Raw genomic sequence first — 25,803 nt, 5'->3', positions numbered from 1 at the left:
CCCCATTTTACAGGCAGGGAACTGAGGCAGGCACACAGACTAAGTGACTTGCTCAAGATCATGCAGGAAGTCTGTGGTGGAACAGGGAATTTAATCTAGGAATCCTGAGTCTCAGCCCCAACCACTGGGCCATCCTTCCTCTTCTTAATAGCCGGTAGAGTTTTGTTTGCACACAAGAGAGTGCCTCTCGCTGATTTTGTTCTGCTCCTGGGACATCATCTAACACCACTGTGTGCAGATATAAAAGATGATATAAAGCTGGATCACCAACTTGCTTACATGCCCACACAGGTATATAAGGGAGAGTGAATGCCCAGACTCTCACGCGCATCCCAGTAGGGCCTCACTGAACCTTGGGTCTGAGCACAAAAGAATAAGCAGACACTGTGTGCCTAATACTGTGTCCTGTCTCCAAAACAAGGGGGGGTAGGAAGGGAACAGAGCCATATGTCCATCCCCAGTGCACTAGCCAGTTATTAAGAGCAGGGAAAATGTTTTGTACCAGCTCTGGTTGAAGTTGAGATGTCCTATGCTAGGGAACCCTAAACTGTAGCGGCAACCCAAAAAACTGTCCGGATGTTCCCCTCTCGATCAGCCTACATTCTTAGGGAAGTGTTTTCAGGCTTCTCTGCCTGCAGGTGCAATTTGTGGCCACTGACTGATGTGCATGCAGACGTGGACGCTCAATTGGGCAGCATTAGACGTGTAACTTCTATGCATCTACAGTTCAGAAGGGTAGACTCATCTCTGGAACACCCCCTTGGGGCTGGTCATGGTGTAGCAAGCTCTCCTTCTCTAGTGCCCCCTGCCAATAGCCTACCAATAGCTTCCTCTTCTCGTTACTCAGCCCTCCGGCCAGCTCACTATGAAGTCTCCCCCCTTCTGGAGAGAGACTGGCTCCTCAGCTTTGATCTACCCCCAAGGGTATCTGCCTGTGGGTTGGCCTTCTCAGGCCCATTCCTTCATCCCTGCTGCTCTCTCCCATCAAGGCCAATCCCAAATCATAAGCTTCTTGCTGGAGTTCCCCTGCTCTTTACTGAGGAGAAGCTCTGCAGTGTTCCTCTACTGCAGCCTCCTTCTAATCTGGGCTTCCTTTCCTTGTAGTCATCATCCAGTTCCTTCCCCAGCTGGGCTTCACCTTTAATTAAGTCTGATGTGCCCTCCAGGTACAGCCAGGTGCATAATTAGCTCCTTTCGTTGCCTGTGTGGGGTATGCACCTCATCGCTCACTGGCACAGAAATGTGCGGGTCAGCATTGAGATGAATCTTCACACATCATCAAACAAGCAAAAGAGGTCACAAATCCATGTGTCTCCTTTACAGGTCACTGCTGAGCGACTTCCCCAAGGTCACACAGCTGGCTGGTATTAAGAATCCCTTGCTGAATTTTATGCATTATGTTGGTACTTCAGTGTGAATTTTTCCCTCTTTGAGTTCTTATGTTTCATTGGAAAAAATCTCTAGGCACTTGGTTCTTGTCTTGTGACAATTCTGACTTCTGAACAACAGGACACACCTCGTTCTTCTGGACCAAATGTCACAGAAATCTCATTTGTGCAGCAATCTGCAGCTTTTGTAGTCTGAGATTGATACGGAAGTACACGGAACAAGAATACAAACCTGAGTAACTGATCGCTGGTACGTGGTATGGCTGCTTATCCCATTCAGTAGATGCCTCCAGGAAGAACTGTCAGCTTCTATTGGAATATTGGAAAGTGGGAAAATTTTGGTGCATGTCTGGGAATCTGAGATGCCTTGTAAAATGTATTGGTGGCTGCTTTATTTTTTCAGTATCTTTGAGTACATAGGAAGTACCAGATAGGATCAGATGCAAGGACCATCTCGTCCAGTGTTCTGTCTCTGACAGTGTCCAGCCTCAGATGCTGCAGAGGAAGGTGCAAGAACCCTCATCAGGTAGATGTGGGATAATCTGACCCCCACATTGGGATTCATCCTGATTTACTAGTTAGAGGTTGGCTTAAACCCTGAAGCATGAGGTTTCATATCCCTTTCACAACTGTTATTAACTATTATCACACCGGCTATTCTTGCTGTCCATAGGCCAGAGGACACCATAGATGACGTGGAGATGTCCCTGTGAACTGTCTTACCTCTTAGCTGAAGGGGTGGGCAGGCTGAATCTTTATTTTTGATCCCAACTGCTTAAGTTAAATAGGTATTAACCAAATTCAGAGTTTTTAAAGAATCCGAATAAAAATTCCTTTTCATTTCAATTAATTGGGGTTCATGGGCAAGGTTTCTTTTATGTCAAAATCTTGCTAGTTCACCAATTACCTGTAGAGTCTGCTGGGAAAATGAGATTAAGCTATTTACTAAAAACGATAAAAAAATTCCAAAGCTTAAATTTTTTTTAAAAGTAAGTGTATAGGAGGAAAAGGATCAAACTTGGTCAGTACTGAGATGTGTGTGTTCCCCAGTGAAATATCCAGAGGTTCTTGTTGTTTGTATCACAGTAACAGCAAAATGCCTCAACCTAGACTGAAGGGTTGTGAAGAGCTACATCCTACTTTACTGAAAAGTTCATGCACATTTGGGAAGGCATCCCAAACTGCATCAGTCAACTCCCCAACGGCCCACCTGCGTTCCCAGAATTCTGCACATTCCTTAGTAGACACTGTCCAACAACCTCCGACTCCGCCCCATGGCTTTCCTGGATGGTAAAAGACAGTCGCGAGTTAACTGTTGCCACTCATGATCAAGATAACTAATGACTTATCAGGGAAGGAATCTTCACTTTCTCCTTCAAGCAGTGTGACTGACAGTGAAGGAACACATCTTGGATACATTGGTTCCAGCCTGATTATGCTGGTTTTAGCCAATTACTGCCCGTGTCAAGCCTCCTATTCCGCAGCAAGCTCTGAGTGAAGCTAGCTACAAGCCCAGCTAATTGAAGCCAATATCCTAGACTTGGCGCAGTCTGAACTCGCACCAAGCCATAGAACTGAAACTGCCTTAGTGGTGCTGATGGATGATCTCTTCCTCTCAACGCAATAGAGGACAGACATCCATTCTCACCCTATTGGACCTTTCCGCAGCATTTGACACTATTGATGATGGGATACTGCTCTCTCACCAGAGAGAAGTGGCTGGGATTAAGGGTAATGCACTAACATGGTTTGGGTGCATCCTCCCAGAAAAGAATCAGTGCACCTCCACCACTAGGCCCCTCACTTGTGAAGTCCCACCAGGGTCAATGATCTCTCTGGCCCTATTCAATATCTACACGCAGCCCAGTAGGTGAACGGGTCAGACAATATGGACTTAACTGCCAGCAATTTGCAGATGACACACAACTCTATCGATCCTTCACCACATACCTCCACCACCACCAATATGACCCAGTGCTTGGATGAGATCAGCTGGGTGGATGAGAACCAGAGCAAGACGGGATATGTTAGTTGGCAGAGGAGAGCATTTTAAATCTCTAGGATGAAAACCATGGTCAGCAACTCTGCTCCTCAGAACATAAGTCTAAAGCTCATCTGTTCAGGAAACACAGCTTTCTTTGGGGCCAATCCTAGGCTGTGGCCAATCACAAACCTCAGCACCTTCTGCTCAAAATACCAGGTGCAGTTCTTCAACCTGCCTTCTCCAATATAGACATAGGACACCACATACATTTTAAAACAAAAACAAAATGCCCATAATTCCTCACAATTTTCTGCCTAAGGAGAGGATATGAGAGAATGAACCACATGTGACAGGTGTTACTGCATTGCTTAATGTGCTACTAGAAGGCATTCATATTATGGTGACAAGGGTCAGATAAAGACCTAAATAGAACAGAGGGCATTGTGCTAGGCACTGTGAAAGACAGCTACCCTGAAGAGCTTGCAGTCTAAGTAGACAAGACAGGCAATGGGTGGGAGAAGGAGAGGCTCAGAGGTAAATGACTGGTCCAGTGTCTCACACCAGATCTGTGGCAGAGCTGAGAATTGAATCCAGTTCTCCTAAATCCTGTCTAGCCATTGAATCATGCTGGTGACAGCGAGAATATTGTTGGTGATTCACAGGTAGTCTTCCCTCTGAATCAGTGACACAGCATGATGCTAAGGGACTCTATGTTACTGTTGAGGTGGAGGTGTATTTTCACATGAGATGTAAAACTGACATATTGTCCAGTTCTGTTCATTAAAGAGCCATGGAACTTTTTGTAACAGGGGTTAGTTCTGGGGTAAGATTCTGCCTTCTTGTACACCCCAGGCAATCCCACTGGCTCTATGACCTGATGGAATTTGGTCCCTGGTTTCCAGGGTTGGCAGGTTACCTTTCTAGCTACATTCCCACCTGCAATTTCAATTGGTTTTGATGGTGGTTCTTCAGTGTTTGAAATTATTCCTGCATATATCTGGGCAAATTCTGGTCCCATGGAGGTCAGTGGGAGTTTTGCCATCGACTTCGATGCAAAACAAGATTCAGCCAATTGTTCATGAAGTGCTCTGTAATCCTTGCGGATGAAAGGCCCTTCATAAACGTAAGCGTGAGTGTTTCCATCTGTATGGGATGGGTGTATTAAATGGAATTTTAGTAAATCACAATTAAAAAAAAAATTGAATAAACTGTCACCTAAATCAATAAAATGATATAATAGTAAATGTATGGGTAGTGTTGTGAAATTCTTCCTGGATTATGGCTGTTCATGAATGAAAGTGCATCAGGATATATAGTTGTGGCTAATAAGAGTTTGGTCTTATAGAAAACTTTGCCCAGCACATATTTTTGTGACACTACCCCTGGTTGTCACTGAGAACATTTCTCTGACCTCTTAATAACAGCATTAGTTTTCACTCAGACTCCAGATAATTAGCTGAAGCAGTTTTATTAGGATTAAATTATTGGGACAGTTATTACTTTCATCAGCATTTTGTAGATGGAAGTGATTGGAGCTCACAGTTATTGATACTATATATCTAAATATGAAAGAAATAGATATAGACAGTTTTAATAGGAGCTTTTTAAATTACCTCATCTGCTGGCTAATAAGATATCAGGCCACAATAACTTTAATCTACAGTGAATGCTTGAAGCAAGCAATTTGCATTTTATTATTTTTGTTTCAGACAAAGCCTATATCTGATAATAGAATCCCTGTCTGATACATGGTAGCTTTTAATAATTACTGGTTTAAGAATGTGATTTAAAAGAAGCTTTCATAATTTTTTATGCATTGAAGCCAATAAAAATACTGTATAGTGCACCATTTTGAATCTTTTTAAATGTTTTAAAATATCAAAATTAAAGTACAAACAACTGCCTTCAAGCTGTGAATATAATGTACAGGATCAATACAACTAAAAATAAACCAGGAAATTACTCCATATCTCTTGAAATATCACTGGGAAAACTCACTTTTAAGTTTCCTCTGTATTTAAAGCAGCTATTTTAATTAGTTCTTATATCATGCCTGTCACTGTAATATGTGGTTGGGTACATGCCAATTCCAGGTTTTTAATTTTGGAAATAATTGGAAAAAGACTGTCATTTAAACCTCAATTGCCACCACTCCAGCATGTCTCCATCATCACATACCATGATGGTTACGTGCTTTAGAGACAGATTCTTGAGACCAAATGGGTATAAATGTGCTGGAGTTCAGAAAACCATGAGGGATCTTAATTTGCAACAGTTTGCATTCTAGCTGCCTTCTTTTGCTGTCAATAACATCTAACACATAAGAATGGCCATACTGGGTCAGACCAACGGTTCCTCTAGCCTAGTATCGTTTCTGACAGTGGCCAGTGACAGATGCTTCAGAGGGAATTAACAGAACATGCCAGTTTTGAGTGATTTATCTCTGTCTACCAGTCCTAGCTTCTGACAGTTGGAGTTTTAGGGACACCCGGAGGATTGGATTGCATCCCAGACCATCTTGGTCAATAGCCATTGGTGGACCTATCCTCTATCAATTTATCTAATTCTTTTTTGAACCCAGTAATACTTTTGGCCTTCACAACATCCCCTGGCACTGGGTTCCACAAGTTGACTGTATGAAGAAGTACTTCTTTCTGTTTGTTTTAAACCTGCTGTGTATTAATTTCAGTGGGTGACTCCTTGTTCTTGTGTGATGTGAATGGGGTAAATAACACTGTCTCCACACCATTCAAGATTTTATAGACCTCTATCATATGCCTCCTTAGTCGCCTCTTTTCTAACCTGAACAGTCCCAGTCTTCGTAATTTCTCCTCCTATGGAAGCTGTTCCATACCCCTATTAATTTTCATTGCCCTTCTCTTTTTCCAGTTCTAATGCATCTTTGATGAGATGGGGCGATCAGAACTGCACATGTATTCAAGATGTGGATGTGCCACAGATTTACACAGTGCAGTGGTGGCCAACCTGCAGCCCATCATGGTAATCTGCTGGCAGGCCACCAGACAGTTTGTTTACATTTGTATGGCCTCCTGCAGCTCCCAGTGGCCATGGTTCACCATTCCCAGCCAATGGGATCTGCGGGAAGTGGCGGCCAGCACATCCCCGCGGCCAGCACCGCTTCCTGCAGTTCCCACTGGCTGGGAATGGCGAACCGTGGCCACTGGAATCTGCGGGCAGCCGTGCAAATGTAAACAAACTGTCTGGTGGCCCGCTGGCGATTACCCTGATGGGCCGCAGGTTGCCCACCACTGACATAATGCCATTATGATATTTTCTGTCTTATCTATCCGTTTCCTAATGGTTCCTAACATTCTGTTAGCTTTTTTGACTGCCACTAAACATTTGAGCAGATGTTTCAAAGAAGTATCCCCCATTTCTCCAAGATCTTTCCTGAGTGAAAACAGCTAATTTAGACCCCATGGGCGCTACTTGACATTTAGCAACATTGAATTTCATCTGCCATTCTGTTGCCCAGTCACCCACTTTTGAGAGATCCTTTTGTAACTCTTCACAGTCAGCTTTGAACTTAGCTATCTTGAGTAATTTTTTGTAGTCTGCCAATTTTGCCACCTCACTGTTCACCCCCTTTTCCAGATCATTTATGAATACTTTGAACAGCACAGATCCCAGTACAGATCCTTTGGGGGACCCTGCTATTTGCCTCTCCCTACTATGGGCACTGCCCATTTCCCCCCCTATTCTTTGTTTCCTAAATTTTATCCAGTTCCTGATTTATGAGAAGACCTTCCCAACTGTTAATTACACAAGTTAAAAATGTGTGTCTTATTGCTAGGCTAAATTTGTCTAGCTTTAACTTCCTTTGCCATTGTTAACTTCCAGCCATTGGATAGTGTTATACCTTTGTCTCTTTTTGAAGAGTCTTTTATCATCAGATTTCTGTTCCCCATGTGGGAACTTACAAGACATCCTACAGCCTTCTCTGTAAGTTAGACTCCAGGAGCTCAATGTGCTTATCACTGTAAGGCAGGTTGTCTAATCCTTTAATCATTCTTGTTGCTCTCCTCTGAACCCCCTCCAATTTAGCAACATTCTTCTTGAAATATTCCAGAGGTGGTCACACCGGTGCCAAATATAGAGGTACTAATCTTTCTACTCAATATCTTCCCATTTATACATCCAAAGATTGCATTAGCCCTCTTGGCCACAGCATCTCACTGGGAGCTCATAGAATCATAGAAGATTAGGATTAGAAGAGAAATCAGGAGACCATCTAGTCCAACCCCCTGCTCAAAGCAGGACCAACACCTACTAAATCATCCCAGCCAGGGCTTTGTCAAGCCAGGCCTTAAAAACCTCTAAGGATGGAGATTCCACCACCTCCCAAGGTAACCCATTCCAGTGCTTCACAACCCTCCTAGTGAAATAGTGTTTCCTAATATCTAACCTGTTCATCTATCTATCATGTTCAATTGATTATCCACTGTGACCTCCATCCCCAAGGTCTTTTTCAGAGTCATTACTTCCCAGGATACAGCTCCCCTACGTTCTCTGTTCCTAAATATAGGATTTTATATTTGGCCATATTAAAATTCATTCATGTTTGCTTGTGCCCAGCTTATCGTATGATCCTGATCATGCTATCAGTGACCTGTCCTCTTAATTATTTACCACTCCCACAATCTGCATGTCCTTGGTAAATTTTAAGTAATGATTTGCGTTTTTTCCAGGTTTTTGATAAGTGTTAAATAGCATAGGGCCAAGAATCAGTCCCTCTGGGACCCCACTAGAAACACAACCACTTGGTAATTCCCCCTTTGCAATTACATTTGGAGATCAGCTGGCTTATCTTAGTCAATTTAATGGGTACCAAATGCATCCGAAGAAGTGAGCTGTAGCTCACGAAAGCTTATGCTCTAATAAATTTGTTAGTCTCTAAGGTGCCACAAGTACTCCTTTTCTTTATGCCAATTTTGTATCTTTCTAGTTTCTCAATCAAAATGTCATATTCAGGTTACCAAGTTAATTGCCTTATAGAAGTCCTAGTATATTACATATATGTAGTTACCTTTCTCAAGCTTGCAATATCATTAAAAAAAGATAGTTTGGCAAGATCTGTTTTCCATAAACCCATGTTGACTGGCATTAAATTATATTACCCTCCTTTAATTTCTTTATTAATAGAGTCCTGTATCAGCCATTCCATTTTGCCCAGCATCAGGGTCAAGATAACAGGCTTATAATTATCCAGGTCATCCTGCTTCCCCTTTTTAAATATTGGCCCAAAATAAGCTCTCTTTCACTCTTCAGGAATTTCTGAAAAGCAGCTTTAATAGTCCAGAGAGCTCTTCGGCAGCTCTTTTAAACTGGTGGATTCAAGTTATCCGGGCCTGCTGATTTTGAAGTGTTCACCTTTATTAGCTGCTATGCAATGTCCTCAGTTACCATTTGAAGAGAAAGTATATCCGCCAAATCCTATGACTACCTCATCCGACTTTTTTCCAAAATGCACAACAGAAATATTTATTGAACACTTCTGCACTGACAGTTCTACTATTTGCATCTAGTAATGGAGCAATACCTTCTTTCTGTTCCCTCTCTACTTAAAAAACTTCTTATTCTCTATCTCTGCTGGCCACAGATTTCTCCTGGTGTCACTTTGTTTACATTTTCATACTATTCCGCATGACTTTCTCATAAATAAACTAGAGAAATGTAACCTAGATGGAGCTACTATAAGGTGGGTGCAAAACTGGTTGGAAAACCATTCCCAGAGAGTAGTTATCAGAGGTTCAGAGGCATGCTGGAAGGGTATAATGAGTGGGGTCCCGCAGGGATCAGTTCTGGGTCCAGTTCTATTCAATATCTTCATCAATGATTTAGGTAATGGCATAGAGAGTACACTTATAAAGTTTGCGGATGATACAAAGCTGGGAGGGGTTGCAAGTGCTTTGGAGGATAGAATTAAAATTCAGAATGATCTGGACAAACTGGAGAAATGATGACATTCAATAAGGACAAATGCAAAGTACTCCCTTTAGGAAGGAACAATCAGTTGCATACTTACAAAATGAGAAATGACTGTCCAGGAAGGAGTACTGCGGAAAGGGATCTGGGGGTCATAGTGGACCGCAAGCTAAATATGAGTGAACAGCGCAACGCTGTTGCAAAAAAAGCAAACATCATTCTGGGATGTATTAGCAGGAGTATTGTAAGCAAGACACGAGAAGTAATTCTTCTGCTCTTCTCCGCACTGATTAGGCCTCAGCTGGAGTATTGTGTTCAGTTCTGGGTGCTACATTTCAGGAAGGATGTGGACAAATTGGAGAGAGTCCAGAGAAGAGCAACAAAAATAATTAAAGGTCTAGAAAACATGATCTATGAGGAAAGATTGAAAAAAAAATAGGGTTTATTTAGTCTGGAAAAGAGAAGAGAGAGGGGACATAACATTTTTCAAGTATGTAAAAGTTGTTACAAGGAAGAGAAGGAAAAAATGTTTTTCTTAACCTCTGAGGATAGGACAAGAAGCAATGGGCTTAAATTGCAGCAAGGGCGGTTTAGGTTGGACATTAGGAAAAACTTCCTAACTGTCAGGGTGGTTAAGCACTGGCATAAATTGCCTAGAGAGGTTGTGGAATCTCCATCATTGGAGATTTTTAAGAGCAGGTTAGATAAACACCTGTCAGGAATGGTCTAGATAATTAGTCCTGCCACAAGTGTAGGAGACTGGACTAGATGACCTCTCGCGGTCCCTTCCAGTTCTATGATTATCATTTTTCTGCAACATCTAACTTCTGATTTGTATTCCTTGCTATCAGCTGCCCCTTCCTTCCATCTGTTCAATATGATTTTTTAAAAATAGCTCTTTTCACTTCCCCTTTAAGCTAGGTTCGGTTTTTGGCCAGCGTGGCCTTCTCTCAATTACGGCTTTTTGGACATCTAGTAAAATGTTCTTAGGCGGGTCCCACTTTTCTGTCTCCCAACTGAATGGGCTCATCATTGTTTTCAGCTTTGTGAAACTGGCCCCTTAAAAGCACTAAGGGTGCGATCCATGGTGCATCCTTGTGATCCGTAAAGCTGCCACTCAACCACTAGGCTAAAGGTTTATAAAGGTCCTCCTCACTCCTTCTGGCCTCCAAGGTGTTTTATTTTGACCCCACATATGACTTAGGTGGCTGAGTTCCTATCTTCCCCTGGTTCATGGATCGCAGAGATATGTTTCCCCAGTCATCCCAGGTTTCAGTTCCTAACTCTGAGAGGGGGCGAGGGTTAGCACACACCGCTCTGGTTGGCATCTCCCAGTGGCTAGCCTGCTGACTCTGTGTATCAGTTTCAGGTTCCTCTCTCTCCCCATTCATTGTACAGGGAGCCTAGGCACCTAACTCAGGCTTTGTGGATTGTAGTGTTGTTCCCATTATTTTCTAAGTACCTAAGAGTTAGGTACTGTGACACACAGCATTGCAACACCTAAGTCTCTTTGTGGATCCCACCTAAGAATATACATTACTGGTCTAGGCTCTATTATTTTGCACATACCAAATGTAATCAAGTCATAATTACTTGTACCTAAGCTACCATTCCCTTTTAGTTGACAGGCCTGAGCACTCATTAAATTGAATTAAAATCGCATTAAAAATCATTTTTAATTTATTAAGGGGGGTCACACTCAGAGGCTTGCTGTGTAAAAGGGGTTGCCCTCCCCCCAAAAAAGTTTAGAACCACTGCCTTTGCTTCATTTAAAGGGACACTCACATCATACACACTTTCTGCTGTTTAAAAATCAATAGAGGTTCCTTTGGAGTAAAGTATCAGCCACAGTGAGTAAAAATCTGCCCTAAGAGCCCAGTTGTGCAGCCCTTACACACGTTGGTGAGCACTTCACCTGTGAGACAACTCGCACAACAAGGTGCTGCTTAATATAAGTAGGGGTTTCTTCCTCTAGCCCTGTCGTGCTAAATTCTGGCACTGAGTTTGCTGTATTTTCTCAAAGCAGTGCCAAACTAATAACATAATAATATCAACAACCCCCCCCACCACATTGCCACATTTTTTCCCACTGGAAATCTGCAAGTCAAAACAATTTATTAAACTGAATTAAAAGCAGCTTTGTCTTAAGCGTTTGACATGTGTAACACTAAATTGTGCAGTTGTCTTGGGAATTGCAGTAGGTTATGGGATCTGTTCTTACCTCTTGTGTTAGTGGAAGTAGAGCAAGATCCTCGGCTGCTGAAATTTGGCACAACTCTATTGTCAATTTGAAGCTATGCCAGATTGCCTGGCCCTGGAGTGGGTTTGTGTGTGTGTGAAAGAGATGGGAGGGGGAGGTACATATTTCTGTATGTGGGCAGAGGAGCTAATGGAGGTCTGATCATTCTTTATGGGGAAACCAAGAATCCTATTCGGGACCTGTAACTTCTACCCTGTTTGTTCCTTTTTGATCACAACTGGTGAATGGGTTCTCAGAAATTCGTGCAGGCAGAATTTTTAGTTTAGTGAAGCTATGACTAACAAAAATACCCACAGTTTAAGGGGGGCTCAGTGGGGAGAAGGAAGCCTGGAAAGGGGGAGCAGTTTAAGATTGGGGAGGCAAGAGCCAGAGAGAACCACCTTCCAGAGTGCCCTGGGCCATGGGGCTCCTGCTGTCACTGTCCATCACCACAACTGTTAGGAGTTGGGCAGCAATAGATGGTCTTTTCTCTCCTCAGATAGAGTTTGGAAGGGCTGCTGCATTGTTCTGCAGTGGTCTGATGGCCCCTACACATTCATCGCCCTCCCGCTGTTTGCTGTCCCTTTGGCTTTTGAATTTAGCATAGCATCATGGCAGCGTCTCAGATCGTAGGGAATATGGCCGCATACTGAACTCAGACCCAGGAGGCAACAGTGACCAGCTAGGGCCCGCCCTCTTCCCCCACCTAAATTCCCACTGTCTAGTGCCACTATTCTCCAGCAGTAGCTTCTCTTCCTTTCCCTGTGCTTCTTCATTCCACCATATTGCATGACTCAGTTACTCCTCTCACCCTTGACAAAAGGAAGAGCAGTGCCTGCGCCTCAATGCCATGAAACAGTTGAGCAGGCCATAAGGGTTAAAGGGAAATAAAGTCTTGGCAGCCTCATCCATCAGTGTAAGCATTCACTTCAGGTGGGGAGTGTATGGTTACATAGAACCTGACTTAATGTTGAGCCGCTATGTCATGTGTTAGGCAAGCGGTCAGACTAGATGATCGTAATGGTCTGTTCTGGTCTAAATCTCTATGAAGACTAGGCAAGCTTGTTGTAGTGTGAAACAGGCAGGCTTCTAATTGAAACAGCCCCATGTTAAGTACTGTCATTGGGACCAAGCCACAGCATCGCTGTATGGCTAAATGGTCTTTTACTCCAGCACAGTAACTATCAAGAAGTTTTTGATCCAAAAGCCACAATCAGCAGAGCAACATACAAGTGTGCCCTTGTGCCATCTAGTTACCTTACATCACCGTACTGAAGGTGAGGCAGTTTTTGTGGTTCCGGATTCATTACATTAAAAAAAAATCTTTAACTAGAGGACTCAATTTCTTCAGCAGTTTTCTTTCTTTGTTTTTAATTTAAGGTCCCTCTTTTAAAACAATAGGGTTTTTGGAGCACAAGGTTTGCACATAAGTGCCTTAAAGCCTCCAAAATTCATACCTGTGCTTTGGATGCTGGATCTGTCTCCAGTTTAGTTAGTGTCTTTAACCAGAGATAGCAAATACCATTTTCTGTATGCTGTATAGGAACAATGGGGCAGCGACCTCTAGAGTGGTACAAAGAAACTAGCCTAGCCCCTATTTTAACTATAAGTCTGGAGAACATCTTCAGTACACCTTCCCTATTCAGATGCTTTGACAGCTGGAACATTGTTGTACTCGCCTGCCATGCTGATCAACACTCGTGAACAATGGGTCAGCAGCAGGAAGACTTTACTTCTTCCTGTGCTAAAGATTGACTGTTTGCAGTTTTCTGTAGTTCCAGCTTTGAAATTAATGGCTAATGGAATGCAGCAGAACACTCAGGGCAGATAACAAGAAGAAAGATTTGCTGCATTCAGAGATAAATTTCCATTTCCCCTTTGATGCAGAAGTGCAGAGTCTTTTTTGAAAATGTTTTGACTAGACTTACTGGGCGGAGGGCTAATTATTTGGAAAATTGCTGGAAAATGGTCAGAAAAAGAGCCTACCGTGACTGTTGCAGTCCTCTGTTTATACTGAGAAAAGTGCAAGGATCGCTTGTGAAATACAACAATGTGCATTACTGAGCATAGTCCTTCGGTTAAACCTTGCCTCAGTGGATGGCCTAGCCTCAATAGTCTTGCACTTCAGTCTTTCTGAGCACATGTTAATCCCATAATGATTATTTATAATTATGCGCAGTGCATATTGAAAACACTCCATAGGCGACAGTCCCTGCTCCGAAGAGCCGACTACTGAAGGGCAGGCAGACAGTTAGACAGAGGCTGGGGTTAGGGGAATAACCAAGGAGGAGATTTTCATGGGCACCTAACTCCTACTGCCTTTGAAAATCATCCTTTGCAGGAACATTCCACTCTGCTTTTAGACATTTATGAAGAAACAGGACCAAAATATTCCTATTTGTCTGTCTCTCTGTATATAGATAATGTAAATAGTTCATAGAAAAAGTGCTGGTAGATGGCACTTAAGAATCTATAGCATAATTCCTGGGTTTTGCAGGACCAATAAAACTAGTTGTGCACTGCAATTGACAACCTCTGCACCAGTTTTTAACTATAGGAGGCACTTGGCAAAAGTAATATCTACCAGGAGTCCTAGGGGAAAAGTCACTGAGCTGCCCACAGTCCCACTTCAACCCAGAGTCAGGGCACTTGGCTCCAGTCAATCCTACCCCAAATAGAGGTGGGGATGAGGCCACCTTGATTCAGCACCTCAGCCAGTGGAGTTCCTAGCTGGATTTTAAAGCTATCCTTCCTGGGCAGTACTGCCATAGCATGTGTAATGGGGGTTCACTTAGCTAGACCTGAGCTTGTGCTGATGGATCTAGCCTGCCCCTTTCTCCCTTTCCTTCAAAAAGGGAACATACATAGCTGGAGCTAAGTGATGCTATACCCAAATTTAGCCCTGGAATTCACATGTAGTGTTGCAGTTCCCTGGGTTATCTAGTTTGGAAACACAAGATTTGCTCTATTATCCAGGACCTCTGCTCCATCATGTCCTGAATCCTTCCTCCACTAGTCGCTAATAGCTGACACTACACAAGCATCTAAAACCTCCAGCTAGGCTCAATCATAGATGTCGGTGAAAAGATCCCCACTGACTTCAAAGGACTTTGGAACAGGCCCATAATGCACCTGGCCATTTTTGCATTGCTTTTCCTAGGCAGATGTCTCTAATTGCCTCTGGGCTCATATTCTGAAGCATGAGATTTAGTTATTCTTATCATAGAATGTATAACATGCGTAACAATATTACTCAGTTCTTTACAAAAACTTTGCTATAGTATTTAACTTTGGATACATTCAGAACAAAAGGGACACATTTTCTAGGCTATTGAAAGCCCTGCATCAGTAGGACTGGCTCATTTCTGTCACACAGGGAAGGCGACAGAACATGGAGGACCCTTGCAGGGGAACTATACACCATGCTGCGTTCTCTGGGAGTTCCAGCTGTACTAGCACCAAGGAGAGTAATGGGAGAGGTTCAGCTGCAGGAGAGGCATGGTCGCATCAGCAGCTACACAGATCCACCGGCCAAACCCCTGCACCAACAGGACGTGGACACCACAGCAATAGGCTCTACAGTGTCCCTGATATTTTAGCAGCAGCTGCAAGAGGTACAGGCAACGGTAACAGAGAAGGCTCGCTCTCCAGCAAGTCAGCAGAGCAGCAAGCTCTCTCCCTCTGCTGTTCCCTGGTGATGAATATCTAATTTTACACCCCAACTGTATTTACTCAGCAGAGCCATTAGCCTGGCTATAAACTCTCAAATGGTGGCACAAGCTGATTTGGGGAAGTGAAAATAATAAAGCTGCAGTGCTGCTGTATCCCAGAAAGGAGTCCTAAGTCCAAAGCAGTTTTTCACATGCAGACACTCAGTTGTAAGATACGGAGACTTAAAATTATTAGTAGGATTTATAAACATACAGAATATCCTGTTATCAGCCCCCACATCTTGTGCAAATAAGTTACAAAGGCCCATCTCCAGTTACTGTGGAGGCGGATCAAGTAATATACTTTCTTACTGATGATTATCTGTCATGAGGGTGAAAGCACAATGAGTCATGGAATGGGTTTTCACATGCAGTCTGTGGTATAAATAGACATGTGAAGATATTTAAAGACAATTTGGGCAAGATCCTCAGGCGGTGCAAGTCTGTGCAGCTCAGCTGAAGACAAATGGATGTACAGGGATTATACCCTCTAAGAACCAAGCCTCCTATATCTGCTGAAACCTAACTGACCTGTCCATTGGTTTCGGTGGACTTTGGGTCAGACCCCATGAAGCAATGGTGGGCAACCTGCGGCCCGTCAGAGTAATCCGCTGGCGGGCCGCCAGACAGTTTGTTTACATCTGCACGGTTGCCAGCAACTCCCAGTGGCCACAGTTCACCATTCCTGGCCAATGGGAGCTGCGGGAAGCGGCAGCCAGCACGTCCCTGCGCTGCTTCCCACAGCTCCCAGTGGCCAGGAATGCCGAACCGCGGCCACTGGCAGCTGCGGGTGGCCATCCAGATGTAAACAAACTGTCTGGCAGCCTGCCAGCGGATTACCCTGACAGGCTGCAGGTTGCCCACCACTACCTTGAAGACATCCATATGGCCATTGACCCTCTCCGTGGAAGACCTGAGAAATTCCAGATGGTTGAAACCCTGCCCCCAGGAGCAGCCCCGGGAGACCTAGGCACTATAGAGCCACTGTGGTACAGCCATGCTGTCAGGGACTCAGTACCCCTGCACTCGCTTCTCTCTGGAGCCTCACTGAGAGGGTGATTGATTGGGGCAGGCAGAGGGTGGATTTATGCTGGCTCAGTTCCACTGGTCTTGTACCCTCCCTCCCCCTGGGAGGGAGGTGGCACAGGACCCCAGCCATTGATACAGCTCATGAGCCATTGCAGAATGATCACATGTGCCTTTCACCCAAGAGGCTCCTTCCCTCACCTCCTAAGCAAGTCACCTGTAGGAAGCCAGTTTACTAGAGCTTTCCAGGAGGGAAGGGGGCAACATTTGCCCAGCTAGATTTAAACCCACAGAGGGGGTTGTGTGGCATTATGGCAGATTGAATTTAGTTTTGGAGATGTGCGAGGCCCAGGTATATTGTTAAACACCATCTAAGCTGTGGCTCTGTGGGGAGAGTATTTGGGAATCATCGCAGGAGCTCAGACAGACGCTTGCCCAGTGTGAATTCTAAAAAGCAATAGCACTCAGGATGGATTGGTACATTAAGGGATGGGAATTATTTGTGCTGTAATTTGAGGTAGGACTCGCTAGAGAGCGTTAAGAGGATAATGTGGAAGCTACTGATACAGTGAGCAACGATGCATCTTCATTTGGAAAAATCTCGTTAGCTTCACTGAGGTTTGGGTCTGGCCCTTGGAGTTCTGTCCTCAAGCGTGATCACCTCCCTGCAGTGAAACAGCCCAGAGAAGGGGGAAGATGCTTATTTTGATGAGACTTATGTATGAATAGAAGTTTCAGTTGTTTGTGCAAAAAGAAGCTAAAGGCTGGACTTGAATGAGGTCATCACAATTATTTAGAGGTCACTTCCATACTTAATTGGTAATGTCACATATGCATGGTAGGTACAGTCATGCTAGTGACCATCAGCTCAGTGCTAGCATCATGGTTGGCAATTCTGTACATTCATGGTCAGCAGCAACTCCAATGCTGAGCTGGGGTCTCATAAGGTCAGATCCAAAGCCTATTGAAATCAATGGAAAGATTCCCACTTAAGCCAATTAAGTGATTTCCACTGACTGTAGGGAGCTTTGGATCAGGCCAACTGTAACTACTATTATGAAGACAGAGGCCTCCTACTGAAAGTATAGTTACTCCCTATAACTTTACATGAGCATTTTTTGTCTCAGTCAAGAACAACAACAACAAAATCTCTTAAATATTTGCTGGTCACCTCTCTGCTGGGTTGTAAGTAAGAAGAGGCAGCAAATATGATCATACTTGTTTAGAAATAGGAGAAAGGAATAACGGCAGAAGTCTTTCTGATCATGCAAAGCTAAAGGGATTTTGCTCTTACTGACAGGATCATGCAGGGTTTCTATATTTGCAGGTAGTGGCAACTGCTGCTTTTTCACAAAGTTTAACTGCAAGCTACATGTAATAGGTAGTAAGGGGATGGCAGCATGGGGAGTTGCAGGCTGCCACAGGAGTCTGAGTTCAAGTGATATCTGACTGGGTTACTGGAGACACCGGATTCTTCAAAGCAGACCTAACCCACACACCAGGCCTGATGGATTATTAGGAGAAAATGGACCTGCTGTCTTTGATTAGCTTTGATTTGCTACTGTGATGGTATATATTGATTTAAAAAGGAAACCACGTAAGCTGCTCTTTGTACTGTATTAGAAATGCCTTTGTGCATGACAAGGCTAAGTTATTTCATCTCAGAATTGAGGGTGAAGTCAATTTGAAAGGAAAGATCAAAAGGGAAAGTAAGGGGAGGAAGCACTCTTGAAGCAATATACAGTATAGCTACTCTGCCACCTTAATTTTAATGCCTCTCTGAGCACAAACTGGGGATACAACACTTTGTGTCCCCATATTAAGAAAGCCCTTTATGGTTAGAGCTGAGGTTCCCTTTGAACAAGATAGCTAATTTAAATGAAGGGTTGTGCACCGCTTCACATGCCAATGAGTTATAAAAGACCCAGCTATCTGCTGACTTTCTGCATACTGCCCACATGATCTGAAGCCACTGGCACCGCCTCTGAGTGAAGAACAGAAAGGAGCCCTTAGGCTAATGTCTACACAGGATAAAAGACCCGTGACCGGCCCGCAATAGTGGGGCTTGGGCTCACAGGGATGAAAAATTGCTGTGTAGACATTCAGACTCGTGGGTTCCTAGAGCTCAGGCTCCAGCCTCAGCCGAAACATTGACACAGCAATTCTTCAGCCCCGGTCAGCTGAGCTGGGCCAGCCCTTAGAAATTCCTTCCTTTCAGTGCCTTCGGTGTTCTGCCAGTTAACTTAAAGGGAGGGATGGAGGGGAGAATGCAGTTGGAGGTGTCAGTAGAGGAGCCTTTTGTCTCCATCTATCTGTGAAGGCTCTTTAGGTTGTGAGATATATTTGCCCAGTTGTAAACTCTCCTGTTTTCACACACAAACTGCAGAGTGCCTGTAATGCTGTCAACACTGTATTAATAATAAATAGGTGCCTGGTTGCAGATCACTCCTATTTATTTCAGTGGGAGGAGGAGTGGATCTGTAACTAAATGACATCAGGAATGTTGATCAGTAAGGAAGTGGGACAAGAGCTAGACTAGACTGAACCAAGAGCTTAAGCAAATTAAAAGTCCCACATGAAGGCAGGGTGGGAGAATTTAGTTTGAGTGAGCAGGAAGAATGGGGCTCGGGATGGAGGAGCTTGGTAATCCTATACAAATCCTAATTCCATAGTAAGACACACTGCTAAGGTGCTGGTAGAAGGCTGGGGAAGCAGACTCTTTAAACAAAGCAGGAGTGGTAAGATGGGGAACTTGGTTCTAAAGCTAACAACAGAAAGCAAAAACAAAGTGAGCTGTGGAGAAGATTAGGCCATGAAGATGCCTAGGCATAGATGCCGACTCGGCGCTCTGGGGCTGGAGCAACCATGGGGAATAAAATGGTGAGCCCCGCCGATGAGCTCCTCCCTCTCCCCCCACCAGTGCTGGCTACCCACCGAGGATCAGCTGTTCAGCGGCAGGCAGGAGGTGCTGAGGGGAGGGGTAGAATAGGGCAGGAAGAGGCGGAGCAAGGGCAGGGCAGGGACTTGGGGGAAGAGGTGGAGTGGGGGTCGAGCACTCCCCGGGAAATCAGAAAGTTGGCACCTCTGTGCCTAAGGCAGCAATCCTGAGATCCCCTCACTTTCCAGTGAGGCAGTCCTGGCTATGGCCATTGGCAGCAGAAAGTCCACAAGTTACCTACCACCCTCTCACCTTTCTAGGACCATTAGGGGACAAGATCCAGCCAGGGAAGACCATAAAGTGGACTGGGCCAGCTGGAGAGGGGGTGAGGCCAGGACACCTGTGAGTTCTAATTCAGCACCTCTCCTGAGGAACCTGTTCAGTCAGCCTGTTGTGGAGGCCTGGTCTGTGTTTAAAGCTTTCCTCCTGCCAGGGATGAATGCACCTATTCCATTTTAGGATCTGTAAGGCCATGCCTTAGGGAGCCCTTGCTCTGAGATCGCTAGCTTGACAGCAGTGAATCAGAGAGGCTTTGAACCCTGAGACCACAAGGACAATTCTATTCATCAGTTGCAACCTGTGGCTAGTTTCTCTGTTTCCTGAACGTCTAACATATTTCAATGTTTCTCTGCTTGCAGGTGCTAGTAGCCCAGATCTTGAAGAAGCTCAGCATGCAGCTAGCATGAGCATTTGGCATAGACACTGTGAGGAAGCAAATCCTAGACATTGCCTGCCTGCAGAGCCGTTTCAACCTGCTGAACCTAGTGGGATTCCATCCTCTTGGACATATGAGCAAGAGGGCACAGAACACATCAGCATTAGAAAGTCTCTAGATAGTTTCTATGAAACATATTGTCAGCAGCAGCCCGGTAGAGGGGATCCCACATACAATTCAGCTTCAGAATGGCTCTCTCTCAAAATTCAGGACCTGGCAAACAAGGAAGGAAGAAAATATTCCTTGTGCAGTCTCCACATGGCCCAGATGGTCTTGAACAGAGATGGGTGTAAGGTCTTTCCAAACCACGCCAGCAATGCTTTTTTCTCAGCACCAGCTAATGGAGAAGTTGCACTGAAAGAAGGACAGCGAACACCGGGACTGTCAGATGATGTTCTCCAATTTCTCTTAAAACAGAATGTGATGAAATCATAGGGTCTGATGTATGGGGCTCAGGGACGGGTGAGCAAGCTGTTATTTGGTTTTGCTGCAATTTTTAGTAGAGGGCACCTTGTGGTATTTAGCTCCTGCTCTGAATAGGGACGGCTCTGCCTCAGGAAAGGTCAATCCTTCCTTGAGCCTCCCAGAGTTGGAGGAACATGCCACTTAAACTGCAAAACCACCCGTTACATCTTCTCTCCTGCCCCCAGACTCCAGCGTGAATTTCACATATGTATGGAACTTTTTTCCCAGCATCTGAGCAGTGACCCATGGCCCAGCTCAGCCAGTCATTGGGTGCACACACCAACCTTTCCCCTTCCCCAGAACAAGCAGCCTGTGGTGCCAGAAGTGTGTGGGGAGGAGCTGGGGAGGCAGGAAGATACTGAGGGGAATGCAGCCACTGGGGGAGTTTGGGGAGCTCAACTGCAAAGCCACCCTTGTGGAGAGGTGGTGAGTAGGAGAGGGGCTTGATTGAGCCTGGAAGAAGACTTCCGCCTTTTTACCAGAATCAATGGCTATGTTGGTTAGGCTCTGCAAAGGTGCAGGCTCTTCCCCGCAAACTCAGCCCACACTGGGATACGTCATCCTAGAGACCTGCACCCTGGCATAGAGCAGACCTCATCCCTCCTCTTGAGGAGCTGGCTCAGCCATGGTCTTTGCTGGCCTGTCTGGATCCTAGAACTCCCTGAACAGATTTGCTCCAGGACCATAATGCATACTTTCAATATACTTCCGTTATTCCTTAACTATTACCCATGCATACATCTTGAATGGATTATGAATTTTGATAAGTTATGAGCTTTCTATATATACTTCATGTGCTACTCTTTATGGACAGATATCCTGCAAGACGTGTGTGGTGTGATGAGTTTGTTAGATCTGAGCCAAGAGTTGTTTGCAAAGAACAGGGGACCCTTTGCTAAGGAGCCTGTGAGTCATAGGAAGCTTTGAGCAACAGCAGATCATCCTGCCCTGCTCTTGCCTGCCCCCTCGGAGTTGAGCATCAGTGTGCTGGGTCTGGCCTTCATCCCACTTGCCCCAGCTCACACTACACGTCAGTCCCAATTTGGCCACCCAGGTTTCATGGCTTCAAGCCCTATGCTTAGCTTACTAGCTCACTGGCTCTCATAGTCAATGTTCCCTCAGCCCTAAAGCCGTGCAGGGTCAGGGACACAAAGCATGCCCATTTGGATGATTCAGAGGCTTCTTTTTGTCAGTCTCTAACACTGGCTTGTGATGGGGCTAACGAATGCAAAGGAAACAGCTTCTTATCCCCCTCCTCAGTTTATTGCAAATGACTCTCAAGTAACTGCTTTTGTGACAGTGCCAACTGGATCCCTGGGGAAGCCTGCTCTTGAAAAATGCATCAGATCTTCTGCTGCAGCCCTTGGAGGTGCATGTCAGTCTGTAAACCCAAACATCACCACATAAGATCTTCCCTTCCCAGACCACCTCTCTCTCCATAGTGTAGGTGGAATGGTTTCTCTGCTGTGCTCTGCTCCCGTTGCCCAGAAGGCATGGCTTAGCACCCTTCACACAGGCCCACATTATTGCCCACTGGTTTGCTATTCCGTAAATGTGGATTTCTCCAGTGACTCTAGTCAAATTGGGAGAATCAGTTTGGGGCTGTGAGTGCCTCACTACTGTTCCTTGACTAACCGTGGGCAGCAAGAGATGGGGCACAGTCCACTAATGAAAGAAAAATGATTCAGCGGGCCAAAGTCCCATAAAGCTGTAGGGCCTGATTCCCAGCTGGTGTAAATGGGCATAGCTCCCTGCCTACAGTGTCTGAGCATCTGGTCTTTGGTGCACTTTGTATAAACCCATTTCTGAAATTGTCGGTGCCCTGCTGCTGCCTTGCTGGAATGATCTGATCTCTATTACAGATCTATGTGCGCCAGACTCCAGGCTAGGTAATTGCTTTCTGCCCACTTTAAATGGCCTCTGCAGTTTCACATGGGTACAGTATTCCTCCCTTCCTACATTAAACTAATCAGTGGCATTGCTCTGCTCTGCAGCAGCCCCCCGGGGAAGTCAGTAGGAGTTTTGCTATAGACTTCAATGGGAGCAGCTGCTGCTGCCTTCACCCCAGAGATACCTGGTTTCCATGACAGATGCAGTGGTTCTTTAGTTGGCAAATAGGTTTGTAAAGTACACTGGAGATCCTTCAGGAGGAAAGTTGCCATCTTAATGCAGATCTCGACCATCATCACATGGCTACTTATCCATTCTAGTCACAGTGTATCACTGTTGCCTGTCATAATCTAACAGAGGAGTTACTAAAACATGAGTCAGGCTAATGGGCCAGATTCTCAGCTGGTGTAAACTGGCATAGCTCTATTGAAGTCATTTGGGCTATGCTGATTTACACCAGCTAAGAATCTGGCTTAAGGTTATTAACCTCAGGGCAGGGGCATCTCAGGAATACACATTTCACTGCTTTTGAAGGGGCACGTTCTGTGTCCCTACCGTGGCCCCGTGACCAGAGGAGCTCACTTTCCTGCTATGGTCCCAGAGCCGGAGGCGTTCTGTGCCCTTGCTGATTATTGGGGGAGCTGTGCCCCTGCTTGCCCCCCCCCCCATTGTGCACACCGCTGCCTCAGGGTAATGAGACTCAATAGCTTTCAATCCCTTATGACACAATGGTAGCCTCTCTCCGCACACAGATAGATATACTAATGCTAGTGTTGATTCAGTTGTGTCAACAGGGCATTCAGTATGTAGCAAGAATCAGATACAAAGGCTTTCCTCTGGCACTTGCTCTGATTCAGGCAGTTAAATGTTAGTTGCCCAACAAACCATAATTTTCATTTTGAAAGAAATAAATTCCCATCTAGGAGAATCAGAGAAAACCAGGACCTTGGGTCTGAATCTTTTCAAATATGGCCCTGGGTTCAGATTGGTCCTAGAACCAAAAGGCCCAAGAACTTGTTTCCCCATTCTGATTTGTACATGGTGAACTCTTCTAAGAACAGCTGTGAAGTCGCAGTCCAAAAATGGCAGGAATCAGTCAAGATCAGTCACTCTTGGGAAAGTTCCGTCATTATTGGCCTACAACTTCTGAGACAAATGTACAAGATTTCCACAACATGGAAGCCAAGCCCTAACTGACTGCCAATCCAAACCATAGATTAACCCTAATCCAGACCCAGACCCCAGCACCACCTCCTCTGCCCAGAATTCATTGGCCGCATCTATTCAACGTCACTGTTTGGTGATACAGAATTATCACCTGAATCCTGACAGACACTGATGTTCTGTTTTCTCATTTCTTGCATATTATCCATAAGCTATTCAAGGGACTGAGCGTATAACTTACTTCTGCCGTTGATGTGCTCCTTTAAAGTTAAAGTTGCAGTGCGCTAGCTTGCCATAACTCTTGTACAGCCATTTAACTCAGTAAATTTTGTGCCCTGTACAGGAAATTGCTGGTAAATATTATAAGCCAATTTCCACACATGCACAATTCATAAAATGACAGAGAGATCATAAAAGATTATATTTTGTGACATAGTACTTATCTCTTTAAAAACATTAACATAATCAAGCTTATATCACCCCAGTCCTCCACATGGTAGGTAAGAATTATTACTCCAGTATGTGGATAGTGGAAATTGAGGTAGAGAACTACTGGCAGAGGCACAACTAGAACTGAGAAGTTCTTCAGCCCCAGCCACATGTACAATCCATTAGATCGCACTGCCCACATACAATTATATTAGTGACAAAGGAATTCCCACACTTGCTTAGAATCATGGTCCCTCTACTCCGGTATCCTGTCTCTAGCAGTGACCAGTACCAGCTGCTTCAGAGGAAGGTGCAAGATATCGGGCAATAGACAGTTGTACAATAACCTGTAATCCACTGGAAAAGTTGCCCCCCCAATTGGACAGTTTGAGGTTAGCATACGCGCTGAAGCATGAGGATTTACATTCCATCCAAACCCTAGGTTATTTTTAATCATTGCTGTTACAACTCAGGATGTTCTCGTTATCCACTGAGCTGTTTGATCCCTTTCTGAATCCCGCTAACGTCTTCCAAAGGTGAATGAGGATTATCACCCCCTGCAGTAGAGTTTGCCCCACCTTAAAGCTGAAGAAGTTCCAGTGTCCATGAGAATCTTGTAGATGACTTGATTCACCTTCATTTGTAATGTTTCCTGGTAGAAGCTGTCTGGACAGAATGCTTAGTATTTCTAATACTTGTACCTTTACAGACAACTACCCCCATAAAGCACATACATTAATTCCACTTGAAAACTGATGTCTGGAAATATGTTTAGCTCTGTCTCTGTCAGATGAGACCTTAGCAAACTGAGGCTGGCCTTCTCAGTCTATATACGTCTCAGGTGCTCTTAAACATACCCAGCTATCACTGATCTGCAAATTTCTAAACAGATGAAAGAGTAAAGAGATTCCATCTGCATTCAAGCCTTTTGGGAATGAGACGCAACTAAGAACAATGAAACAGAGACAGGGCAGAACCAAAAGAGCATGGACGTAGAGCCTCAGAAGATGATAGCCTGAAGTTATTAAACTTTACATCTAAGCAAAACACACTGGAGACAGCTGAGATTTCAAGCACATGACTCAGATCTGCAATCTTGAGCTGCACAAAGGAATATATAAGCATGTCCTTTGGGAATGTGCAGCTATCGCAGTCTATTGAAAAAAGGTTTGTCAGCATAATAGTCAAATATGCCACCAGGGTTCACATTCTGCCTGAGCAGCGTTTGTTCCCAATACATAGCAGTCCACACAAGTAAACAGCAGGTGACATTAGCAACAATAGTGGGTAAATGCATCATGCCATCTCATAGGGAGGACCAACACACACAGCCCCCCATCTTATCCTTAGATACTGAACCATTGTAACAGGTGGCCAGCATTGCCTCTTGGAATAGATCTAGCAATATCGTGCAGGAGAAAGATATCGGACATACATCTGATCCATACTGGGATAACCTGCCCTATGAGCAAAACTAACCCATTTTGCTTATGCCCTGAAGCACTGCCCAACATGACATGCTCATAAGCAAACTGGGGAAATGTGGCCTAGATGAAATTACTACAAGGTGCATGCACAACTGGTTGCAAAACTGTATTCAAGGAGAAGATATCAATGGTTCACTGTCAAACGGGAAAGGACATATTAAGTGGGGTCCCACAGGGTTCTGACCTGGGCCCAGTACTATTCAATACTTTTGTCAATGACTTGGATAATGGTCATTTGCAACCCTGCATCCAGACATAGAAAGGGAAGGTCTGATGATACCCTCAGAGTCTCTCCTCACTTGGGGGCAGAGCTGGTTATCAGTTTTAATGAAGTATAATGAAAACCCAACAGGCTTTTTTCAAAGCATGAGTGAGAGGGAGGATGAGTAGGCATTGCTTGTTTCTTTTGCTTAATGCCAAGT

At 44.6% G+C, this 25,803-nt stretch overlaps 1 protein-coding gene across 4 annotated transcripts in view; it reads left to right on the top strand.

Annotated features, from left to right (window-relative positions):
* SHLD1 (shieldin complex subunit 1) overlaps positions 1–21,233 on the top strand; it is a 68,757-nt gene extending 47,524 nt beyond the window's left edge. For all 4 annotated transcript variants that reach the window (XM_038396019.2, XM_038396023.2, XM_043512130.1 and 1 more), the window contains exon 4: positions 19,870–21,233. In XM_038396019.2, the coding sequence (XP_038251947.1) occupies positions 19,870–20,381 (512 nt within the window). In that variant the 3' untranslated portion in view covers positions 20,382–21,233. The remainder of the gene's footprint in view (positions 1–19,869) is intronic.
* The last annotated feature ends 4,570 nt before the right edge of the window (positions 21,234–25,803 follow it).

This window comes from Dermochelys coriacea, chromosome 3 (genome assembly GCF_009764565.3).
Source record: "Dermochelys coriacea isolate rDerCor1 chromosome 3, rDerCor1.pri.v4, whole genome shotgun sequence".
Classification (NCBI taxonomy): domain Eukaryota; kingdom Metazoa; phylum Chordata; order Testudines; family Dermochelyidae; genus Dermochelys; species Dermochelys coriacea.
This window is presented reverse-complemented; position numbering and strand designations above follow the sequence as displayed.